Raw genomic sequence first — 25733 nt, forward strand, 5'->3', positions numbered from 1 at the left:
GAAAAGACAGCATTTTGGAATGGCTTTCACAATTTTTTCTGAATATATTTTTAGGAATAAAATGCTACACATCATCAAACATGCTTAAACAAAGAGCAGCTCAAAGAAGCAACACAATCAAATAGCACTTCATCTAAGGTTTTGATTTATAATTTAAGACATTTAACAAGTGCTTTACCAGATTTTGCATTTAACTACAACTAATTTACTCTACCTATATTAACAACAACAAAAAAATGTTTAGTTTGGCAAACCTTATTCCTAATCAAATTTATTTTCAACAGACACATGATAAATTTCCTTTCATTTTGTTGAAAGCGGTTGAAAAAAACACGAAAACTAAAAAACACGACTTTTTTTTTAAATAAAAATATATTTCATGATCAAAAAAGTGGACCTTTTTTAAGAAAGTTCTTAAGGCGGATTTCCATGAAGCGAATTATTTCGCGGGACGCGATTTTTTTCGCGGCTCGTCTTTCGCCGAATCACAGTACTAATTTCCATCATCAAGTTGGCACGCTGTTTTTTTTGCTAGGAAATGTGTAATTAATGAAATCACAATTGCAGTTTCAATAGTCAGTTGCAAACGTTCCTTCAGCAAGTTGAAGCTTATTCTTTCATATCTACGAGCTTCAGTAGGGCAACAATCTCTTGTTGATTTGGCAATCCTTAGTGTCGAAAGAGAAACTCTGGAATCAACAGACTTTAAAGACATAATAGATAAACTTGCTGCAGCTAAAGCTAGAAAGATCAAATTATAATTTATAAATAGTTATTGATTATTGGATCTGATTGACCATCTGTAACTTTCAATGACTAATTCACATGAACCATAATGAATGTATAATTGAGAACATGAGTTAAATTGAGTTTGCATTATGATTAGCATTTGCATTGTTTTAATTAAAATTGTCATATACTTGGAATCATTAAGTGTTTTTTTTTTTAGCTCGCATGTCTGGTTCAGAGGGGCGCCAATTTTCAGCATTGCCATGGGCGCCAGATACCCGAGCTACACCACTGTCTTCAATTAACATCTTAATGATGCATGTAAAATCAATCGAGTTATATGCCAATCACAATTACTGTAACTTCTCTGCGAAACGCGATTCATCATCTCTTTTGTATTAACTAATTCAACGGCAGATTCTTCTTTAAAATTATTGTTGACAAATTAAAGAAATCCAAAAAAAAAAAAATAAACAAAAAAAAATCTTATTTTTATAACAACTTCTGTAACCAGTGGTCTTACTCACAGTTTCTTGTTAAAGATACTGCTTCCCAGCTAGCTAGCCCAAGAGGTACCCGGGTGGGTCTCGTTGGGGCCGCAAGACGGGGCCCGTACTGGTAACCCAGACGGATCCCATCGTTTTTTGTCCGCGGGATCCATACGAGACCCGTCCGAGATTCCCGCCAGAAAACACAAAGGAACCCAGATGGTATTCAGCCGGGATAGCAAACAGAACCCATAAGGAACCCAGTTGGTATTAAGCTGGGATAACCCACATGGATCCCACAGTTATCCCAAGTATTATAGGTATAATGATAATAATAATAACAATATTAATTATTGTTATTCTTACTATTATTATTGTTATTATTATTCTTATTGTTATTATTCTTATTCTTTTTCTTTTTCTTCTTCTTCTTCTTCTTCTTCTTCTTCTTCTTCTTCTTATTATTATTATTATTATTATGATAATTGTTGTTATTATTATTATTACTAGTATTATTATTATTATTATTTTTATTATTATTATTATTATTATTATTATTATTATTATTATTATTATTATTATTATTATTATTACTATTATTATTACTATTCTTCTTCTTCTTCTTCTTCTTCTTCTTCTTCTTCTTCTTCTTCTTCTTATTATTATTATTATTATTATTATTATTATTATTATTATTATTATTATTATTATTATTATTATTATTATTATGATAATTGTTGTTATTATTATTATTACTATTATTATTATTATTATTATTATTATTATTATTATTATTATTATTATTATTATTATTATTACTATTATTATTACTATTCTTCTTCTTCTTCTTCTTCTTCTTCTTCTTCTTCTTCTTATTATTATTATTATTATTATTATTATTATTATTATTATTATTATTATTATTATTATTATTATTACTATTATTATTATTATTAATCTCATTATTCTTCTTCTTATTATTATTATTATTATTATTGTTATTACTATTATTAATCTCATTATTATTGTTCTTCTTCTTATTATTATTATTATTATTGTTATTATTATTATTGTTTCTATTATTATTGTTATTATTATATTAGTATTATTATTTTTATTATTATTATTACTATTATTATTATTATTATTATTATTATTATTATTATTATTATTATTATTATTAATTTTATTATTTTTATTATTATTATTATTATTATTAATTTTATTATTTTTATTATTATTATTATTATTATCATGATGATGATGATCATGATCATGATCATCATGATCATCATGATCATCATGATCATCATCATCATCATCATCATCATCATCATCATCATCATCATCATCATCATCACTATGTCACATTACTAAGTCCTGTAGCTATATTGCTGGCAGATAAGATGCATTTTATTAATGGCAACAATAACACTGCGAAAAATAATTGCTAAGCGGTTAACAAAATGCAAGAGTCTATTTTAAAAAAAAAGCAATTACAAGTCGTAAACTAACAAGTTTTCAAAAATAGCACAAATACTGTCATATAGCATAAAAATGATGCAAGTTGCAATACTGCATCACTGAAAGTCATAACTGATTGAAAATATACCAAGAAATACACATGAATGCTTACAGGTATTAACAGTTAGTTAACTAAATTTTCAACGAGCATAACTGAGTTAAACAAATAAGAGTATTTGAAATCAGATCCTCAGTGCTATAAGGCAAAATATATTTACAGGCTGGACAAACCAGTTTAATGTATTCAGTGCTTGAAAAACAGATCACATTGTGTACTATTTTCAATAAATCATAACTTAGACCATGGTAAACAGTTTGTAAACTCTTAACTGATGCTAGATCAAAAAACGCTGTTTGACCTTTGTAACTGCATCATCAGGAACTTGTATTACATTATTGACTTCTGTTGCATTCTTCCCTTTCGGTTTTCGGCTCCCTTCCCCACGATCCCGTGAATTTCCAAACCACGTAGAAAGCTACTTCCCAAGCATCTCCTTGGTTGTGTCCTTAGTGGCAAACTTTGTTTAGCAGCACCTAAATACATATAAAACAATTATGTTGATGCCGCAGTATACATGTTAAATTACTATTATTATTACACCATTTAGCAAGTATTACTTTTCTGGGCTAAATTTTGTGATCTAAATAAATAACTCAAGATTAATATGTTGCTGTTAAATGTGGGCATACAAATTTGAAGCGAATACTTGCTAAACAAAATCTGAAAGTGTGGCATTGCTCAAAATATAACTTTGCTTCGTTGGCCAATCAAGTTACACTGTCGCGCTTGCTTAGATGTCATTAAATAGGCCATGTTTTGCTTGATAAATTGTGTCAAGCTGCCTCCACCATTACTGACAAGAACTAGGAAAGACATTGCTACCTTCAAGTTCTACAATCGAACCAAGAATTGGCCAGAGAGAGATGTTTGAGATGTTAAATAAAGGAATACCATCAATATTTATGTGAATTGTAAGCTGTGTAATATCAGATGAAATTGAAGATTTATTTAGGAGCAAAGATAACCAGTTTTTTATAATATGTAAAAATATTCCCCACGATCAGATCAAGAATTAAACACTAAAATATTACTCAACAACTCGGATTCATTGCACGATACTTCTTTCACAATGCTTACTATTTCAGCAGCAACTTTTCTACGTTTTGTTCTGTCTGAACTCATAGTAAGGTTACTTATATCTTCGTAATTTTACAAAATGTTTTTCTGTTATTTAACAAATTTAATTAACAAACAATAAATAGATAATATAAAAAAAGTATATGGGTAATAAAATGTTATTAAGTTATAAATGTTCCCCAATTACCAAAATAATTTTATTAAAAATGAAATGAAGATTTTACAAATTATATGCGGTAAAAATTATTAACAACGTATGTGTTGCTTTCTATCGGTGAACGCAACGTTTCAACTCTACATTTTCTCTTCTAAAAAAAACTCCCATCCAAATTTCGCCTTCAATTTACACTTTACAAATCAACTCAAATATGACCATAAAAATACCGCTCATAGCATGTTTAAAGGATTTTAAGGAAACTGCGCAATGTCCACTCTTTGTAATTGCTTTCGCGCGTAGTGTAATTACAGCATCTTAGACAACTCAAAACCAGTGTTTTCAACTTAATGGTTTCAATCAATTTGCAAAAATCAACATAGAATTATCTATAAATAGTTATTGCAAACATAACGAAAACATAATGAAACAGCAAAAAAAAAATATGTAAACGAGCCAATAAAGGTTGAGTAAATTATTTTGTTAATCGACTAAATAAACTCTCCGTAAACACTTAATACTTTTCAAGCTAAAATCTAATAAACTTTCATAAACTTTCAAGAATTCTTGTCTATTACCAAAGTGTTATATGAGAATGTCTAAGAATGCTAAAATACCAAAACAAACCAATTCCAAAATCAGATGTTGTGTAGCCTTCTATGCTTGTTAGATTTGGCTTTGTAATATTCTATTTGGAAACTCAGAATGGTAAAAAAAGGTCTTATCGAAGAAAGCTGAATAAGATTGTAACAAGATCCTTATTTTTGTTCTGATGCCTGTTCGTTATAAGAAAAAAGAACTCTATATTGCCAAATAGACTCTTTTGAAGAAAAGAAATTATTTTTTCATCAATGGAATATTATAACATATTTACTAGAACCCGACTCATGTTTTAGATTCGGCCCAAAAGAAACATTCAACTTCGGCTTGAAAACCAGCCGAAGTTTTGCATTTAGCTACCGAAAACGAACTATTACTATGATACTTATCTTTTCTCTTAACTAGGTGTAAAGATAAGTTTGAGTCACAAAATTAAGTAATTAGTTAACGAAGCATCATCTGGGGGCCTAACTTTGAAAACTTTTCAAAAATATCTGACATATTCAAGGGCTTAGAAAAAAAAAAAGATAATCAAAAATGATTTAAGTTGGAAAATCCCTGAAAATTTTTTTTTGGGTAAATATCAATATTTTATAAATTTAACTCCATAGACATAAAGTAAATAACAAAATTAGCTAAAAAAAAGAAAAAAAAAATTTTTTTTGGGTAAAATGGTAGCTGTAGCAGCTGCCAAAAACACCAAAATATTGAAAGACCCCGGCCAATGTATCTTAAGATGTGCACAATTTTAACGAAATCTTTTTTGCATACTTGTTCTAACAAGGTAGTTCTGTGATATGAACGAAGCAGATTTTTCATAATAATTTTTAATAGGCTAATATATTGGACCAAAGTACATGTAAAAAATTTGACCAAATTTTATGACTTTGTTGACCGATATAAGAACTGGATTCAATTTTTTAAAAAATCTGTCACGTTTAAATCACAGAAGAGAATCAAACAAATTTATACTTAAAATTTTAGCTTAATACCACTTTTAGTTATTTAGATATGCTGGCCGGCGTCTTAAAAACTTTTCATCTGAGAAAAACAGCTTTTAAAATTGCTAACATAAAAAATTTCAAAACAGTGTAAATAAATATGCAAGTCTGTATATAATAAAAAATGTTCAATCTTAAACTGCATCAGTTTGATATTAATTTTGCTCTTTTTCAAGAGATTTGTCATATCGACTCTTCTTTTTTCCACGAATTACTTGTCTGCGTTTCTTTGCTCGTTCTGTGTTCTTTTATATGGCTAAGTATAATCGCTTTTGATTAATTTCCTTCTAACAAATACTTTTCAGGTCTTAAATTCATTTTTTCTAAAACCAAAACACTAGCTTGTCTACCAATGTTAAAATGGGCAACTGCATCAAAAGTGCAACATCAATAACATTGGGCACATGGTCTGGAATAGAATTTAAAACAAGATCACTTTTCAAGTCCTTTAATTCTTGAGCAGCATCCATCATAGTGTTTTCAGCTACAGATTTTACTGCATTAGTTAGTTTTATAACAATTTTATTATAAATATTAGCAGTCATTGGTTTAGGCATGTCCATTAATGAGACAAATCTTGAGAATGCAGAATAGTCTTGACCACATGATCTCAGCATATACAGCCCTGGTATTAATATCAAAACTTTTTTGTATATTCAATGTTGAGGTATAATATTCTCTTGAATAATCACATACACAGCAGTTAACATAAAGACAATACGCTAAACCTTTTCTCTTGTTTTCATTTTCAGAGAGAAATAACTTAGATGACACATTCTGGACATCTAAGGGTAGAAACTACAGAGTTTAGCATTTCTAAATCTATAAAACGGTATTCAGTAATTATATTACTAAATAACTTTGCTCTTAATGACGAAATTTAAATTTTTCTAGCAGAAACACATAATTCATCAGAATTAATAAAGTTAAAATCAACTGGTTTCCCCATATTTACATTTAGATCTTCAACACTTGTAGTATGTTCATATCTACAATATTCGATTCCATATTTACATCCATATCAACATTATTTATAACTAAGTTCTTTTTTACATTACATCCTTTTATTATTTTTAGCTCTTTGTTTAACTCTGCAAGCCTAAACCATTATAGAAGATTAATGATATATTTATGAGCTTTCCAGTAAATGTTTTTATACTCAAGTTGCTTTGAACAATGGAAAATACAATTTACTTGATATATTTTTCATATAAAAAAAATAATATTTTGGACTATTTTTTAGTAAAGGCAAAAAATAGTGCCGTTGTTATGGCGGTTGTTAAGGAAACTTAAAATACTAGGGTTCATTAAAATCTATTTTAATGAAGATCTATATTGAGTTTTCAAAAATGGTTTTCAGATGGTGAATCTCTGATAAATTTTACACAAAACAAGAAAATAATATTTTTTTTCAAAAATCTCATATTTCTGAGGGGTTTTCCACCTTAAGAAAGTTGCTGACACTCTTTAAATTACTCGAAGAAGTAAAAGGTTTCCTTGTTTGCATTTTTGCTAATATGCAAGAGGAAGTTTTATGAGTTTGATGAAAAGTATGTTAACAGAAACACCAACAGTTTTATGTTTATCAAAGATTTACTTAGCATTGTTTTTAAGAATTCTATAATAAAAAATTGCATTTTAGCGACACTTTTTACAAACATTTTAAAATTAAATATACCATAAGAACTATTTAAGGAACCGGTGTTAGGAATTTTTTCCAAAATATTGGTAGATTCTTTTGTAAAATCTTATTGAAATATCTTGTTTACTTTTTAAAAATTGAACCTATTTTTAGCAGTTACTTTTTTAGAGTAAAAAATTCCATATTTTTAATAGCAACAAGTGACTTGTAAGTTTAGAGCGAAGTAATAGGAACATGATGTTTTAGTTTAATAAAGACTGGAACTGGTAAAGATGGAACTGTAATAGAGTTAATGGAACTGTTTTTTTTATTGTTACGCCATTATTTTAGGATTAAAGAATGTAAAGTTCTTACCCGAGAGTCACCTAGTTTTTTTTTTGTTTTTTGTTTGCGATCGAAGTTTAAGCTTTTATCAGATAAGTATTCCGGAAACAAGGTTACTTCGAGAAAAACTTAAAACATCCGATATTTTCATAAAAAAAAAACAACCGTTTTATAAAAAAAATGTCATTCCAACATTTTGCATATGAAATAAAAAAAAAAAAAAAGATTTCTACAAGATACTTTAACTTTTTAATCACAGAAGTTTAACACTTCACAACAACTTTTCCGATATTAACGCTGTGAAACAGTCCAATGAGTGCTTTTGGCATATTTTCGAATCCCTCGACAACGTGTTCGCGTGCAGATATCTTTCCCTAAAAAATTACATTAACTTGATTGAGTTTTTGAAAGGTTTTAAGCGAAATATTTTTAACAATCCAATATAAAAATTAACGAGTGCATATATACATTATCGCCTCAAAGCCCGTTTCAGATTATTCATGAACGGAGAAATGTATTTTAAACTTAAAAATACAAGTTTTCTTTATTAGTTTAAATCTTACTACCTGAAACAAATAATTCACACTTTTGCTGTCAAATCTTTGTTCATACACCGAATGTGATAAGATGCGTTACCTTGCTAAAAAAATCTAGGAAGATCGGGTTCTTGTAGGAAGTCAGTTAGTGGCGCAAGGTTTTTTTTAAAAACGTCGATGTAACAATATTGTTTGTGAGGACTTCCGAAAGTCTTAACTCATTTGTAACTCAATTGCCCCTCTTGTTTAGTACATATCAGGATAAGATCATCGAACTTTTCAGCGTATTTTCTATCTTTGAACGCTGAGTAGAATTCAGCATTCAAAACCCACGGTTGAATTCTAGAACTCTAGAAAGCATGATGGAGCTTAAAAGAGTGATTTAGTGACCAGCTCTGGAATTGGTGTGGCATCATCTCAAAGCTTCTATTTTGGCGCAACGTGTGATGACACTTCATTTCTTTTTTTAAATTACAGTGCACTCCTTTTGGCATTTGCCGTCATTCAATATATTATTATATAGTTAATACAAATAATTATTACACAATATAAAATAAAAGGCAAACTTTTATTCATCAATTATACAAAACAGTGTTGAATAACTTCTTTGACCATGCAGTTTATACACGGCAACGTCAAAGCCGACACGTCAAGTCATCGTTTAAAGCCCGCACCTTATGTATGGGGAAATTGTCCACTACTCAGACAAGAGCGCACTTTAGAGACTCGATAGTTGGGTGTCAAGTAGAGCAAACCATATCCTTTAACACGGACTACAATTTGTAATCCAATTAATTCTGGTCGGAAATGAACTCATACTGTTAGATCTACGGGTTGTTTGCAAATAATGTAGTTTTTAGAGGCTTCATAACCTTTCCAAAACATCAGATAGATGCACTTTCGCCAAAGTTTACCAAGCTTCATATTTGTTTCCAAGAAATAAGAAGCTTGGTAACTCTGTCATAGACAACTTTCCACCAAATTAACACAAAACCACTATCAACTCTCAGAAAGAGTTCTGCTGCATCTAGTGACGACAGAGCATACACTCCGTCGTTTTGTTTATTGAAAGAATCCTCTACCGAGAAAATATTTTCGTCAGTAAACAGATTTCGTCTGTGGGCATTGTTTGAGTACCTAATGCTTTCGATTTTCTTGTTGTTTTAATGAAGCATAAATGATTAAAAATTTAAAAAAGTACAAATGTTACTAGGGTATATTTATCACTTCCATCCTATTTTCACAATATGCACCATAGAAAAAATTAAAGATAGAAAATCTGGAAATGTACAAAGCTGATATCAAATTTATACTGATTGCGTCGCAAAAAGTGAAACTGTTTTGAAAAAAAAAATTTTCTCTTTCTGTTTACAATAAAAAACTTGCTGAAAATATAGCGAAAAAGAGTTTTATTGCCTGATGTAATCCTATTTATGAAAACATAAGTCACACGTGAGAAAGATGCTTTGTTCCACACGGAAATACAACTTCCATAGATAACGATACAATCTCAATTTACAGAGCCAAAATTAATTCAGAAAGGAAGCCTTAGTTTGTTACACCTACGGTAGTCAGTGCCATCAAAAGCCTTATTGAGAGGAACCCCAGCAGGTAAATGATGGAGTATTGTAAAACACCTCTATATCTCTTTCATATATTGTTAATCTTTTATGTTTTAAAAAAAAAATTTAGCAATCTTAATTCACCTATTTGTTTTTGAAACCACCGTAATTTAACTTTTAAGTCATTACTAACCTCAGTTAAATATCTGTGCATTGCATTGAAGCTTTCAACGTATCTGTCTTTGAATAACGTAAATACAAGAAAGCCTTGAATCTTTAGCTCATTGCGAATAGCAAAACTATGTACATAAGGACCTAAAATTATACAAACAACATCTCCATTTAAAATCGACACATGTGAGCAATTTAAAAATCTCATAAGTATGAGTCAAAATATAAAAAATAAAACATAATAACTTATAATATAGAGACAGTATAGATAGACAAAAAGCATAAATTATTTTTAAAATCACAGATAATTATATTGTTTATTTTTTTTTCTTGTTTAACATAAACAATCACCTTTGAAATCACTTAAATCTTTTTCATTGTACAAAGATATAGAACCGCATAACGCAATTCTCCCATATCTGTTCATTAGGGGAATCACTGAATCAAACTGGGAACCACCAACCTAGTTAGAAAAGAAAAAAAAACAAAACAGAAAAATTGGTATGAGTACCAGGGGCTGTTAAGACTTTAGTTTCTATTTTTTTAAATTTAATCTTGTATTCTCTTCTCAATATTGGTTGCAATACTTTTTTAATGACTTTAAAACTATATTCTTTTAACAATCAAAATCTTTACTCAATTTTTTATAAACTACATAACTTTCTAAAACTCACATTATCAAAAAAGCAATCTATTCCATTTGGAAACAGCTCTTTCAATTTTTCTGTTATGTTCACAGTATTATAGTTAAAAGCAGCATCATAACCAATTTCTTTTAAGTATGCAACCTTTTCATCTGAGCTTGTAGAGCCAACAACATAGCACCCTTGTATTTTAGCAAGTTGACCTACTATACTGCCAACAGCACCAGCAGCTGTGTTGACAAACACAGTGTCACCAGATTTAGGATTACAGATATCGAAAAAGCCATAATAAGCAGTTAAACTAAAAATAATAAAACTTAAAATGTTACTTATTCATAATTGTAAACCAGCTAATCATTTAACATTTACCCTTCTTCAACTATATTATATACAAAAAGAAAAAAGCATTACCCTGTCAAACCAAGTACACCAAGAGCTTGAGAAGGTTCTTGCAAATCAACAGGGACAACTTGAAAATTATAAGACTCTATTTGCTGTATTGTTGGCACAAAATGAGTAGTCCAGCCACAATGAGCAATAATCAATGTGCCAACTGGATATTTTGAATTTTTACTTTCAATAACTCTTTAAAAAGTAATAAAAAGACTTTTTAAAAATAAATAAAAAAAAAAAAAAAAGAAGAAGAAACAAACAATTAACAGTAATATGTCCCATAAACTTTGAGAAAGCTTTTATTTAAAAAATTACCTTGAGACTCCTGCTCCAACCATAACTTGTCCTGGTGTCATACTAGCTGCAAAATACCTTACAAAATGATTCACATTAAATTAAAAATGATGATAAAATCATAAAAAATATACCAAACAGGTGAAATAATGTTATAAATGAATAATAGTATAAATGACATGATATTAAATAATTCTTTACAACAATTTTATATATGCAAAATAAAACTAAGTTTATTCTAAACAAACTTTCATAATAAATATGGTAAGGTGGTTTACTAATATTTACACAAGCAGAGGTTCATTCAACATTGCTTAAGAAGAAGGTCCCATATACATTAAGGATGGCACAGCTTTCCTTAAAAACCTTTGTTCCAATATATCATTGTTAACTAATGACTACTAAATATTGACAAGATTCAAGAGAAACAACTTGGAACACAGATTGCAAAAGTTGTATTCTTGTTCTAAAAAAAGAACAATAGTGTAGAAAAAAAAAAAGGGGGGGGGGGACAGGACTAGAAGACAACAAGTAGCAGAATAGCTTCTTGCAAAAGTCAAGAGTAGATGTATTGTAAAAACTGTTGAGGTATCTATGGGCACTATCTATGATGTTAAGGGGCAAGTTTCAGTTGGAGTAGGCATTAAGAGAAAGTTAGAAGGAGGAGGCATGAATAAAAAATGGGATTTTGTACTTTTCAAGTCTCTCAAAACCAAATTATTGAAAAATTTTACAGAATCCAAGAAAGCTATCCTGGGACATAAGAGCTACCTCCTGGACATTAAGAAGGGCTACTCCATCAGAAGTCACCTTCTAATGTTAAAGGAATTTTTAAAATTAAACACCCGGCTCAAATCATGGTTCTGGAAGTTGTAGCACCTGATGGAAAATGGTTGGTTAAAGTAATTTTGATATCAGTTGAAAAATAAATCATTATGTTTACTGTCTTTGAATTTGTATGCTTTGCTTCCTCACCCTGCAGATATATACAACAAGCTTTTAAAAACCATGAACAAAACTAAAATGATTATGACAGATCTTAGTTTAAAATCTTTTGTGAGCACTATTTGAACCAATATTCTAGGAGCTATATGATTATTGCTATATAAAGTTAATTGAAGTGTTAAAAGCAGGGTTAAGACTATTTGATAGTGGTTAAGGGTTCAGCAAATGTTTTAAAAATCTCTTACCTCATGTATGGATCGACACTGAGAAATAAGTTCTCACAAAGAAACTCTAAAAATAAATTTTTTTTCTAATCCAAAACATGCATTTATACTCAGTATTTTTATGTGCAAACTTACTAGGTATGCTAAAGTACAATTTTTTAGAAAAGACTGCTAGGGACATTTGTAGAAAAAAAAAAGTCAACATAGAGAAAATTTTGATTCTACAAAAAGGACATTGTAGCTGTTATAATAAACAAAAAGAGAGAAGCAACAAAATATTACAGATCTATTATTTAGAAACAAGAAAATAACACTTCTTTTTCTTAGAGAGTGTGAAACTTTAATTTAATACTCTCAAAGAACTTCAAGTTTGTGTATGACTTCCTAGATCACTTTTGTAATATATTGGATATATATTGTAATGCATTGGATAAATATTGTAATATATTGGATAAATATATAAAAATATTATCGGATAAAATGATGTCTTTAATTGCATTGAATGTGAAAATTTAATTAAATGCCACTATTTTAATAACATATGGTTAAAGAATTGCCTGCCTTTAGCTGCTTATTAGGGATTTATCAATTACATTTACCAAGTAGTTACAGCTCACAAAAACCCAACAAAAAGGTATTTAAAAACTTCTTTAAATTGATAATAATCCATCAAAAAACCACATGATTAAAAGTTTAAATTTTTAGTAAGGTATCTTCTATTTATTTTAAAACTCAAATATAGAAAATAGTTTTTGTAGCAAACTATTTTCTATATTTGAGATTGAAAATAAATAGAAGATACCTTACTAAAGTTAACATGCATTAACTTTCATTATGTTACAATTAGCAAACAAGTGGAAAAATGTTTATTGAATGCTTTATAACATTTTTGAAAATTCTTACCACCATCAGCTATTGAGGGAATTTCACTAACTTTCATTTCAAAGTCATCTTCTTTTGGAAGTCCTTCAAAGGCTCTTTTGTAGAACCAAGTTTTAGTAACTTTATTATTTTGAGACATCTAGTAGAAAACCGCTAACATTAGAATGAAAGAGAAAAGACAGCATTTTGGAATGGCTTTCACAATTTTTTCTGAATATATTTTTAGGAATAAAATGCTACACATCATCAAACATGCTTAAACAAAGAGCAGCTCAAAGAAGCAACACAATCAAATAGCACTTCATCTAAGGTTTTGATTTATAATTTAAGACATTTAACAAGTGCTTTACCAGATTTTGCATTTAACTACAACTAATTTACTCTACCTATATTAACAACAACAAAAAAATGTTTAGTTTGGCAAACCTTATTCCTAATCAAATTTATTTTCAACAGACACATGATAAATTTCCATTCATTTTGTTGAAAGCGTTTGGCAGCTTTTTTTTGCTGACAAATGTTTTTAAAGCAAACTAAAAAAACACGACTTTTTTCTTTTTAACAAAAAAATATTTCATGATCAAAAAGTGCACTTTTTTAAGAAAGTTCTTATGATTTAGAAAGTAATGATAATAAGTTAATAATAAGTTCTAATGATTAGACTAAAGTTTGCAAAGTATAAAACCTCATTGTTAATGATGCTTTTAAAAACTAAAGATGTCAAAATTTTCCATGTTAATTTCTTACCAATCTAAAATAATTGTAATATAATTAGCTTCACATTAGGTGCAAAAAGCCAATATGGTTGAGAAAGGATACACAAGAAGTAAAAAATTAAACTTTTTTAAACTTCATTTCATCCCAAATATTTATCCCAGAAAATTTTAGCATTTTTGCTAATATACTTTTTAATATTTATGAAAATAAAAACTTCACGACAAGCAACTGTCACTATTTCTATCTACTTAATTTTGTCCTGAAGTTTATCTATCTATGCATGCTTGCTACAATTGAGCTATTATAATAAAATAGTTTATTGGGGAGAGGGATTAAATTAACATTTAAGCAACTTAATCCATTTTTCTTAAGGTACATTAGACAGTCTATAGAAATTTCATTCAACATTCTACTTCCTTCTTTAGAATTAGCTCTAGACATGAACTGAAAGAAAATGTATTAAAAGGGATATGGTGACATAAAAAGTTAAGACAAAAAAGGATTGACAAAAAAAATCTGAGTATTAAACATTTATTCACAGCAATACAAGTGAGTCATAACTCATACTGCTGGCTAAACAAAAAGTGAGATTAGTTTTTTAACAAATAGGCTTACATTCTTTAAAAATTTAATATATTAAGAAATGCTTCTTTTTATTATTAAGAGATAAACATACAACAAACAAAAAGCATGTTTTACCCACAAAATATTTACATAAACCAAATGAAAATCTTTTCATATACAAAAATAGTAAATTAAACAATATTTAAATGGAAAATCTAAATGTTTCTTCATTATTAAAAAAAAACTATTTTGTTAATTTTAACATTCAGCTATTAAAGTAATTTTAAAAACTTTGTACAGAATTAATAATCATAAATTTAGGGAATATCTTTGTTTGCTTTATTTACCACTTTCACTCTCCCTCTTCAATCATGTAAATAAAAGTAATGTTTGAAACTAAAAAGTAACATTTCCCTGCATTGAGCTATTTTTCTACAGCTGCTCAGAAGAATGATGAAAACAAACTGGGAATCACACAAAACGACTTGAAATCAAAAAATATTACAAATAAAATTTAAAAAAAGGTATAATATTATTTTTTAAAACATTAATAAAGACTTGAGGAAAAGAAAACAATTGAGCTGGAAAAATAAACTTTTTAAAAGAAACTTGATTATCAACAAAAAAATATTGTGAATCTGAAGAAAATATTTTCAAAAGAATGTAAAAATATGAAACTGCATTCCTAAGATTTATTCAAGTAGACCAATCTTTTAAAAAAAAGCTGTCTAACAGAGTTTTTCTTTTACTTAGGAAAAGAACAGGTGCAAAAACTTCCTTATTTTAATGACAACAAAAAAAAAATGCACAAAACAAAGAACACTAAATCAGGTAAGCAATCACAAATAAAACTTGCAAAACAATAACAGTAACAACTGCAAAATTACAAACCTTGTACTGCATATAAATAAAAAAAAGCATAAAAGCCATCAGACTCATTTGCTTAACTCATTCTGCAACTGAAACTTTGACTCTTTCAATTTAATCAAATTTTTTATTTTTATTTACTACTTTTATTTACAAATTTTATCTTTTTTAGTTATCAATTTTTAAGTTTTATTTATCACAAAGTATTTGAAATCACTTAGCAACATGGAACTTAGCAACAGGGCTTGAGTATATAACAACAAAACAAAAGAAATCATATAAAATATTTAATTTCTATACTTACAAATATAAAGTATTATTAAAAGCTTGTTATAATATTCAATTAGTCATATATAAAACATTCAAAAAAAGCCATATTTGGTAAAATATTTTCAACGAGCAAGCAAAGAAAAAGATGCAGTCCAACCTTTCTTTTTACCAACTTTTATTTTTGTTGGTTGTAGTTTTGCTATCTCCTATACTTTCACCACAACCTTCCCAATATTGACCCCTGTAAATAATCCAATGAATGCCTTGGGCATGTTTAAAAAACCTTCCAAGATATGCTCTTTGGCTTTTAGTTTTCCCTAAAAAATACAAAAAATCCGCCAACAAAAAATTACTTTACTGCCATACTTTTTGGGTTATTTAAGAAAATACTCACATAACATGAATAAATAAACGTTAAATAAAACAATTAAAAGTTTAAAGAGAAAAATCTTGAAATAAGAATAACTTAAAAAGTAGTATAAAAAATGAGAACCAAAATCTTCATACTTGTAACATCCATGAATGCAAATTCTGCACTCCCTCATCATAACGGTGGTAATAAGATGGTGCCAGAAAACCTTGAATTTTTAATTCTTTGTGGATGATGTAATTATGAATATAAGGACCTGAAATAAATTGAAAGTAATAATTCATGATCTTATATACCAACTAATTCATTATTATACTCATTCTAACAATTGCAAGCACAAATAATTATTTAAAATTTTTACAAAGGTATCTCTAGAACTTTTTTATGGCAGCAATAATTTGTAAATAAATATTGATAAAAGTTCTTATAGCCATCATTATACAAACCTTTAACTTTATTTAGGTCCTTCTCATTGTATGTTGATATGGAGCCACAAACAGAGACTCTACCATATCTATTCATATGGGACATAACTGTATCAAACATAGAACCTCCTACCTGTAAAAAAAGACAATTTTTCATAAAAAATTTAATATACCTTTTCTTACATCTTCAAGGTAAATTTTAGACTTATTTAAGGGTAAGAAGAGAATCTGAATTTTAAAAATATTTTGCCTTAAATTTTAAGATACTACAAAAGATTATTAAATTATTTTTTTTACATTTTGTTGCATTTTAATATCTTTGAGCATTTCAACATCTTTCAAAAGATTATCAAATTATTTTTTTTTTTACATTTTGTTGCATTTTAATAATATCTTTGAGCATTTCAACATCTTTCATCAAAAAAATAAATATATTTTAATACTTATTCCAGTTGCTCTTTTTATAATTGAGATGAGTAAATAGGTATATAGTAAATAGATATTTACATCATAAAATTTAAACTAATTGTAAGCAGAGAAGACTTTTTAAAGCAATTTATTTGTAAACCATATGAACTACAAAAAACAAAAAATTGAACCGCATACATTATCAAAGAAGCAATCAATTCCTTTAGGGCAAAGCTCTTTTAGTTTTTCTTCTAAGTTTTCAGTTTTGTAGTTAAAAGTACTATCAAAGCCAATTTCTTTTAAATAAGCAATCTTTTCATCAGAACTTGTACAGCCAACTACATGGCAACCTTTTATTTTTGCAATCTGACCAACTATGCTTCCAACAGCACCAGCGGCTGTGTTTACAAATACTGTTTCCCCAGATTTAGGCTGGCAAATATCAAGAAAACCAAAATAAGCTGTTAATCTAAAAAGAAAACAGAAAATGAAAATAGAACAGCTCAAAAATTTTCTATTGATAATTTACAGAAGCAAAAGTTTTAAACTGACCCAGTTAATCCAAGAACACCAATAGCATGCGAAACATCTTTTAGATCTGCAGGAACAATATGAAACATCTTTGAATCAAGAACACTTTTCATAGGAATGAAATGTGTTGTCCACCCACAGTGACCTGATACAATAGTCCCTACAGGGTAGGTCGAATTCTTGCTTTCAATTACTCTAAAATAAGATGAGAAAGTCCAATATTTAATGACAGGTATACTACCATTCAAAAGTTTAAATCCACATAAGAAAAACGTTTTTTATAATTTCCAACATATTTTGTTGTTTACATACAAGTATGATTGTAAAAGTGTTAAGGAATTAGAAAATAAGTTTCTTGAAATCATCCATGGTCACCAGTGAGGAAATTTTTATTTCATTTTAGAAGCATATGATGATTTTCAGTTTTTTATACTTTCTGTGACAATAAACTTCATTCAGAACAAATAAAGGGTAATCCTGAAAATTGTAAAAGTATTTTCAAAGATATACTTTTCTAATTTACAAACATAAATTTAAAAAATTACTCATTTAAGTTTAAAATTCTATATTGAAAGTAAACTTTTTATTGCAAACAATTCTTTGATAGATCATTCTTAATTTTCAAAACTGTTTTCACTGGTGTCACATACAGTTCTATTCTGGCTATAATAAACCATTCCACAAGGAGAAACCTCTTTATTGAAAATGATTGATAGAGAAATTTGTTTAGCTCCCAGTGGGTCTGATAATGTAGTTGTACTTCTATCCTATCTGAACAACAGGTATTTTTGCACTTTTTTTCCACAGAGAGCTGAAACATTTTTTTAAAAAAGATTTTTCTCTTTTTTTGGTTCTTGAAAAGGCATGCATATTATTACTCTGCAAATGATATTGTCGATTGCCAGAAAATCTTATTAATGGCTGAATCTAAATACATAAAGCTATAAAGCTATAAAGCTATGGTAGTGGATGAGAATCTCATTTCAAATCTTATTTTCAGTTTTCAGTTTTGGCAGTTGGAATTCTTGAGTCTGCAAAATCCATATCCTCTTAAAGTTTGCTTACTTTTTAAATGAAAAATTTATTTACAACCATGTTTCTTGTGCATAAAATTGTTTCATAATGATTTTTTAAATGATGATAGATTTTCTAAAAGTCATAAATGGAAAGTTTCAAATAAATGTAAAAAACATATTACTTGTTTTTATTATACCTTAAAACAAACTTGATTTTTTTTTTTTAACAGTAAACTTGCATAAATTTAAACAAAACAAGGAGTTAAAAAAATATAGTGAAATCTCATTTAACTGAAAAAAAGATCCTCCGCATACTGAATCTTTGCTAACAAAATTTTTAACCAAGAATTTTTTTAAAAGTTTTGGGCTAAAAATAAGTACAATATTTTAAAAAATAGTATTCTTGGCAACTTTTACAACTAGAATCATGTAGAAGGAAATAACATTTTGCTGTGCATTTTTGAAAGAAAAATTCCTCTCTAAACCATTGACAGACATGTTGAAAAGTAATACTGAAATTTTGCTTTTTGCTATGTTTACAATTTTTATGCAGTAACTACTTTTTTTGTAGTGAAAAATAAAGCTTGGTGTTAAGAAACCATTGTTGTTTGAAAAAAAAACACAAAAATATTTAATGACAATTTGTTTAATGATAATGTTTAATGACCATTCAAAATGATAAACCAGTAACTTAAAAATTTTAAAACTTGAACCTCTCTCACATAGAAACTAAGGGTCTGCATATCGTTTCATTTCCATATTGTTATCATTCCGATATGATATCGGAAAAAAAAAAATTGGAATGACAAGAGTTCTGGTATATACCAAGATTTAAACTAACTACAATACCAGTTAAAATTTTTATAACAATATTATGTCGTAATCATTCTGCTGACACTTTTTTTTTCCCGATATCATATCGGTATGATAACGATATGGAAATGAAACGATACGCAAAACCTTAATACAAACATGGATGGTTTAAAAAAAAAAATTTCTGATCCTGAACCTTGAACACTTGTACAATCCAAAAAGGTTTCTTAAAGAATTATTTTTTATAAGTAAACGCTCTGGATAGGTTGTGAATAATAATTGCTTGTTTATCATTCACAACTTATATTATTACAGATATAAACAGCAAAATGCAGAATTATTAAAAGAAACATTTTTCCAATATGGTTTTAATATTTTGAGCAGTGGGTAGATAATTTATAATCAATTTGCATAGCATCAAAAGGTGAATGGTGTACAACACAATTTGAACAGATGCGGACTAAAGTGTAAGCTAAAGGTTTGTAAACAGCTAATTTAGACTTTTTGCTGATAAATCCATGCGCATGGTTTACTTGATAAATTATCTGAATCTGATAGAAGTAAAATCTTCTTTAGAACAACCCATTTAAATTCATACTTAGCAACTCCACTACCAATCATAAGACTTCCTTTATTGATCTGTGTTGAATATGGCCTAAAGCAGTGAAAAAAATATTATAGAACCAAATAAGAGACAACATTTCTTACAACTTCAAAAAACATTACTTTAAAGAGTTAGTATGTAGAGTTAAGTTTTGTTATTGCGTTTGTGTCTGTATGAGATTTTTGGAAACTTGAAACTGGATGATTTTATGTATACACTAAGGCCCTTTCTGGAAACAATCAATTACAGGTGTCTAAAAATCAGTTTACATTAACTATCACATTGCAGCAATTATTAGAGATGCAGCAATTATTAGAGTGACAACAAACACTGGTGGAAAAACTACTTTATTTTTAATTAGTATTATCTGGATTGGTATTGTAGTGATTGTCGTGATAGAAGTTGTTGTTGCTTACAGTAAGAACAACAATAATCCCTCTAAATCTTCTGGTATTTCCCAGTACATGTTAAAACAGAATTCACCATCCTGAAAGGGCCTATACCTAGTTATATTTTATATGCTTTTGATAGGTGAGAAAAAGTAAAATTACCGGCGTTTTACCTCATGTATGGGTCCACACTGAGGTATAAGCTTTCACATAGAAATTCTGAAATATTTGATAAAAAAAATTGATTACAAAAAAAATTTTAAATAATAAATTAGTACATAAAAACATTTGCAAAAATAAAGACAAATTTCACTTTCTGTGTATATTTTTATATAGATTTACAAGCACTGATATTGTTTTGCTATCATAACTTAAAGTCTAACTTATTTGACTTAAAAATTATGGTAGCAAAAAAAAGACTCAAACTTCTTTGAGTAATTAATAGAGCATCCCGCCATAGGAAACTGCGTAAATGCGTAAATTCTGATGTGAGAAATAGTTTATAAAGGTGACTCTGATGTGATGCGATGGTGAGGAATGGTATCACATCGGAGGTGCGATGTAGTCCGAGGCCGATGGGGAGAATTTCACGCACTCTCCGATATATTTCGAGATTTACACATTATCGTACGATATTTTTGCGCAATTTCACAATAAATCGTATTTAAAGTGTAAACTCGTAATATTGTGGTATTTCTGATGTATTTATCTATAACTATGAAGTTTTTGTAAAATTTTGCAAGCCACCACAAACCATCGGAAAATATCAGAAAATAAAAAGATTAAATCACATCAGAGTCACCTTTATAAACTATTTCTCACATCGGAATTTATGCATTTACGCAATTTCCGATGGCGGGATGCTCTAGTAATTAATGGTTAACTTGACACAGGCTGCAAGGCATGCACTATTTTAGGTTAACTACAGAAGTGGGCTAATCAAAAGCTAACAGTGAGTTTATTAATTGTGTTAAGTTTGATTGTATAATTTGCTAATTACATAAAATTAAAATGGTTAACAAAAGGTTAACAATAAAACATTTAGGTTAATTTTACCATTCATATTTCAGGCTGTTTCAAGACTAAATTCAATAACAAGAAACTAAACACAGAGGAAGGAGAAGTTTGGTTGCTAATATTTAAAAATTTGTTGTGGATTATCTTTCTTCAATAGCATCTAAAAAAATCATAGAAATTGCCTAATACTAAATGACCAAAAATGAAAATATGTAGAAAATTGTGATAAAACTGATTGCATATTTTTATATAAACAAAACTTAATTAAAAAAAAATACAGACACTGTTTTATTTTTCTCTATTTGTTTTATGTTTGTTCATAAGATTAATGTTTTTTAATGTTTTTAAAACATTACATTGTAAATTTCTCATCTTACAAATGGTTTCTTAGCTTTAAAGATCTCCTAACTAAACAAAAACAGATACTTTACTGCAGCACATACATTAAAACCTCCTAAGCTTTACTCCCTATGCTTTTGCTAGTCATTAGAGTTTAGTCACAATTTTTCAATCACATAAATAAAAATTTAAGGGTCAACCCAGCACCCGGCTGACAATATTCATCTTCTAGGAGGTACATTTTCAATGTTTACCAAAATAGCATCAATGCTGCAGCAGATATGGTCTGTTTTTTTATGTTTTATCAAACACTTGAGACTAAAATGAAAACAGAGTATTAGTGAGTTTTGAAAAACTTGCAAAGAAACAGACTGGTAAAGAAAATATATCACTGATTGCTAAGCTAAATAATTTACAATTCAACAAGGATTTTATGAATTACTTTTCATTAATTTATCATATTTTTAGGCTATTAGCTGTTAAATCTTAGTAACTAATTAATATCAGCTGTTATCTCTCAATTATCAATATCTTGATAAACACTTTCAATATATCTTTGGCACCCATTATGTTTACATTTTAAATGCCAAAGATTTATGATTACCTGGTTCAAGACTCTATGAAGATTTTCTTAGCATTATAATAGTGTTTATTACCACTAGAATATTTAACTAAGTTTAAACTTAAAACTTAAACTTTAGTTAAAAATTTAAAATCCAACCTTTTTTTAAAAGAAATACTGCCTGCCCAACATTCCCTGCAGCCTCTGATTAGTGGCAGAGTTCAACCAGTGGAAAGTCGTACCCAGAAACCTTTATTTTGAGTAAACCAGCAGTTGGGTGTTGATTAATTTACAAAACTGGTAAAACCTTAAAATATAAGTTAACTCAAGAGCAAATATACAAACTAATCCTATTTTGAACTCACTTTTATCTATTATCTGTTTCAGAGAAGTACCACTATGAAATGCAACAATATCTTTCTTCAACAAATATGCATTAAACTATAACTTTTTTTACTTAACATATGCAGTGCTTCTAGTCATATGCCCTTTAACAATTTGACTGCCAATGTCCACCAATAGAATTGAAGATCTTATTGGGGTTCCATATCCTAATCTTAACTAGTCTGGATCTTGATAATTGCTTCTCTAATGTTTTGGACTCTACTCCACAAAGCTAATTGCTAGTTATAAACTGATTCCTCAACCATTTGTTGACTTGGAGTACACCACTTCCAGAAGCATCAACAACAAATGATTAGAATACTTTAGTAACAAGCTTTCTTGGCATTAAGTGACAAACATCTGAGGTTGAAATCAGAAAAAAGCCTACTTGTTTTTTTGACAAGATAAACCTGCTTAGATCTACCTCACAGACTGCTAGAACTTCCTTGGGTAGTCCTGTGTGTGTGCTGATTGAGATTCTTGATTTTAACAGTCTTAGGCAGACACAGAATTATCAGTATTATCATTATCATTTACAGCAATCTTAATATCAGGATCTGATTAATTCAACATAAGCCATGGCTAATTACTAAGAAACCTGAAAAATGTTTAATGGAAACATTTCAAAGTTAATCTATAGAACTTTTTTCACATTATTACACAAACTGCAAGTTTTGCCATAATATCCACTGGAAATAGTTTTTTCTCTTAAAAAAAAACTGGACATTAAAAATATAAATTCAGTTATATATAGGTATGATTGAGTTTATACCAATAATGCTTCATATATTTAACAACTAAAGGTTCAACAACTTTGGTGTCCAGCTCCTATAAAGTGATTAGAGCAGTGGTTTTCAAACTTTTAGAACATTGGGCAAAATACCATAGATAAGAGGCAAATGTTCCAAAAATAATAGTTAACTACTACCAACACTTGAATTAAATCACATGTATTCAGGTTCAATTTCAATAAACCTTAATGGTATATGGCTACAACTCAGAAAACATTTTACAAATACTTATACTATGTTGCAAAAATGTTCATCTATATTATGTCTTATCATATAAATATTCTATATTAACTTGTATAAGTGCTTGGAAAAAGGTTTCCTGAGTTGTAGATATATACCATTAATGCAAAAAAAAAAAAAAAATAGACAGAAGTAATATGCTTTGATAGGGCAGAATTTTAAAAAATGCAAGCCAGATTTGGTCTTAGGCCATAGATTGGGATCACTAGTTAAAATTTCAGAGAAATACTTAAAAAACAATATTTAACATTGTATTAATTTACTACTCAACGAAATACTCTTTTATATATTTTAAGTATTATTATTTTTTAAATATTACTTTTTGGTAATAATGTTATTTTTTGTAAATACTACTATCATTTTTTGTGAAATGATTAACTTAATATTAGGATCAACATAAAACTTATTTACTTCTTAAAATATTAAGAGATTTAAGCCTAATGTTTTAAATTATCCTTCATTCTTCTAAAATGTAGTTAAATATCCCTTTTTTTTTCTTAATTTTTTTTTTTTAGAAATCTATCAAACTACTTTCAAGGTGTTTTATTGAGTCTATTTACTTAAATTCAGTCTTAAATAAACAACTATCCAGTAAATGAAGACTAAAAAAAATGAAATTATAAATATATAAATATTTAAATTATCATGTTGACACTTTTCAAATAAATGCACTAACATTTTTTAAAATTTAAAACATAAAATGCCAAACAGACTAATGGATTCTAAATGGCTTCTTACCATCATCTGCTAATGGAGGAAGAACTTTTTCTACAAGTTCGAAATCTTCTTCTTTTGGAAGCCCATCGAAATGATTCTTTAGTAAAAATGATTTTGCAATAATTTTTCCAGACATTATAAATTACTTGCAAATATTTATATTAAACTGAAAGAAAAAAGAAAAAAAAGAAAAAAACAAAGAATTCCAATTTAAAGAAATAAAAACAGTTTATTTAGTTCAACACTATATTTTAGGTTATACTTCAAAAGCATGCAATTTGTCAACATAGAAGCACCATTACTATTTTTGTATTGAATATACCTATTATGGACAGTGATATAAATTACTATTACTAGTGAGTTATTCTCTCTTTTAAGATCATTTAAAGAGTTTCTGCATGACTAATTTTCAAAATTTTGAATTTTGTTTAATCCAATACTAAATCATAATTTTGAACAAAATTATACTCAAGAACATATTTAAACTTTGTTTCAGCTTATATGACATAACCATACCTGCCAACATTTTTCTTTAAGGAGACTATTAGAATTGAACTATAATCAACACGCTGCATGCCTCTATAATAAGTAAATATAGACATCTTTTGTCTATAATGTTAATAAACATTAAAGAGATTTGGTATCTATTTACACACATAAACAAAGATGAATAAATAGATACATTATTAAATAATCCCACTTTAACTATTAAATGTACTTATTTTATCTTCTCTATTTACTTTAACAGATTATTTCTATATCTAACAATCAAATTTCCTGTTTGCACTGTGCATCGATAAGTTAATCCCGCAATCGATAAAATGTAATTAAGTAGAAAAACATTAGACGAAATCAAAATATCTCAATATCTTTTTTAGTTTATATGACCCTGTTATCTAATAGTGTAAATAATTGATATCATCAAGGCATCTGTCTATTTAACTATGGAAATAAGATTAAAAATATTTTTTGATTAAGAATAAACTAGAAGTATAATTAAAAAAAGACAGCAAGTTTTATATGTAGTCCACAGAACATCAGAAACAATCTCCAAAGTTTAGCGAAATAAGATCCATTTAAAGTTGAAACTGTGTGCATTTTAATAGACACATGTGACGCACGCACGCATCCCCGCAAGCACGTACGCGCTCGAATTAGACAGTCTTGTTAAATATCATGTTTAGTACCGCAGCTTAAGAAACTTAAACAGTACTGATTTATATTCTCGATCGTAATTTGTGAAGTCTTTAATTCCTCGAATCTTAAGAAACATCTGTCAATAAAAACAATAGACCATTTGTTCTGAGATTTAGTATAATTTTTTATCCCGAAACTTTGATATATAAAACATCTTATAGGCTTACTATAGTTGGTAAAATTTAATTTTATGGTAAAACAATATTTACCTAGCTGCCATCGATGACATCACGGACAAAACCGTTATATGTAAATAAAAAT

General features: G+C 28.3%; 2 protein-coding genes across 7 annotated transcripts; both read right to left on the bottom strand.

Annotated features, from left to right (window-relative positions):
• Window positions 1–7767: 7767 nt before the first annotated feature.
• Window positions 7768–13422, bottom strand: LOC149892278 (prostaglandin reductase 1-like). 2 transcript variants are annotated; one of them, XM_090077875.1, is made up of 8 exons: window positions 13273–13422; window positions 12391–12436; window positions 11222–11278; window positions 10925–11098; window positions 10544–10814; window positions 10221–10332; window positions 9892–10013; window positions 7768–7974 (listed from the first exon to the last, which is right to left on the bottom strand). In XM_090077875.1, the coding sequence occupies exons 1-8, from the start codon at window positions 13388–13390 to the stop codon at window positions 7864–7866; spliced, it is 1011 nt and encodes a 336-aa protein (XP_089934001.1). In that variant the 5' UTR covers window positions 13391–13422; the 3' UTR covers window positions 7768–7863. The 2 variants fall into 2 exon arrangements, with proteins under 2 accessions (XP_089934001.1, XP_089934002.1); XM_090077876.1 differs by lacking the exon at window positions 12391–12436 and having other exon boundaries at window positions 13273–13392.
• A 2164-nt stretch (window positions 13423–15586) lies between these two features.
• On the bottom strand, window positions 15587–24482 carry LOC145187597 (prostaglandin reductase 1-like). 5 transcript variants are annotated; one of them, XM_090077878.1, is made up of 9 exons: window positions 24297–24446; window positions 21282–21402; window positions 20399–20444; window positions 19831–19887; window positions 17425–17598; window positions 17071–17341; window positions 16486–16597; window positions 16177–16295; window positions 15587–15986 (listed from the first exon to the last, which is right to left on the bottom strand). In XM_090077878.1, exons 2-9 carry the CDS (start codon window positions 21286–21288, stop codon window positions 15876–15878), a joined length of 897 nt encoding a protein of 298 aa, XP_089934004.1. In that variant the 5' UTR covers window positions 21289–21402; window positions 24297–24446; the 3' UTR covers window positions 15587–15875. The 5 variants fall into 5 exon arrangements, with proteins under 5 accessions (XP_089934004.1, XP_089934006.1, XP_089934005.1 ...); XM_090077880.1 differs by having other exon boundaries at window positions 20388–20444; XM_090077879.1 differs by lacking the exon at window positions 24297–24446 and adding an exon at window positions 21686–21941.
• Between the last annotated feature and the right edge of the window lie 1251 nt (window positions 24483–25733).

This window comes from Hydra viridissima, unplaced genomic scaffold (assembly GCF_058129835.1).
Source record: "Hydra viridissima isolate aposymbiotic clone 2 unplaced genomic scaffold, HvirCarnegie_v1 scaffold_2, whole genome shotgun sequence".
In the NCBI taxonomy this organism is placed as follows: Eukaryota; Metazoa; Cnidaria; class Hydrozoa; order Anthoathecata; family Hydridae; genus Hydra; species Hydra viridissima.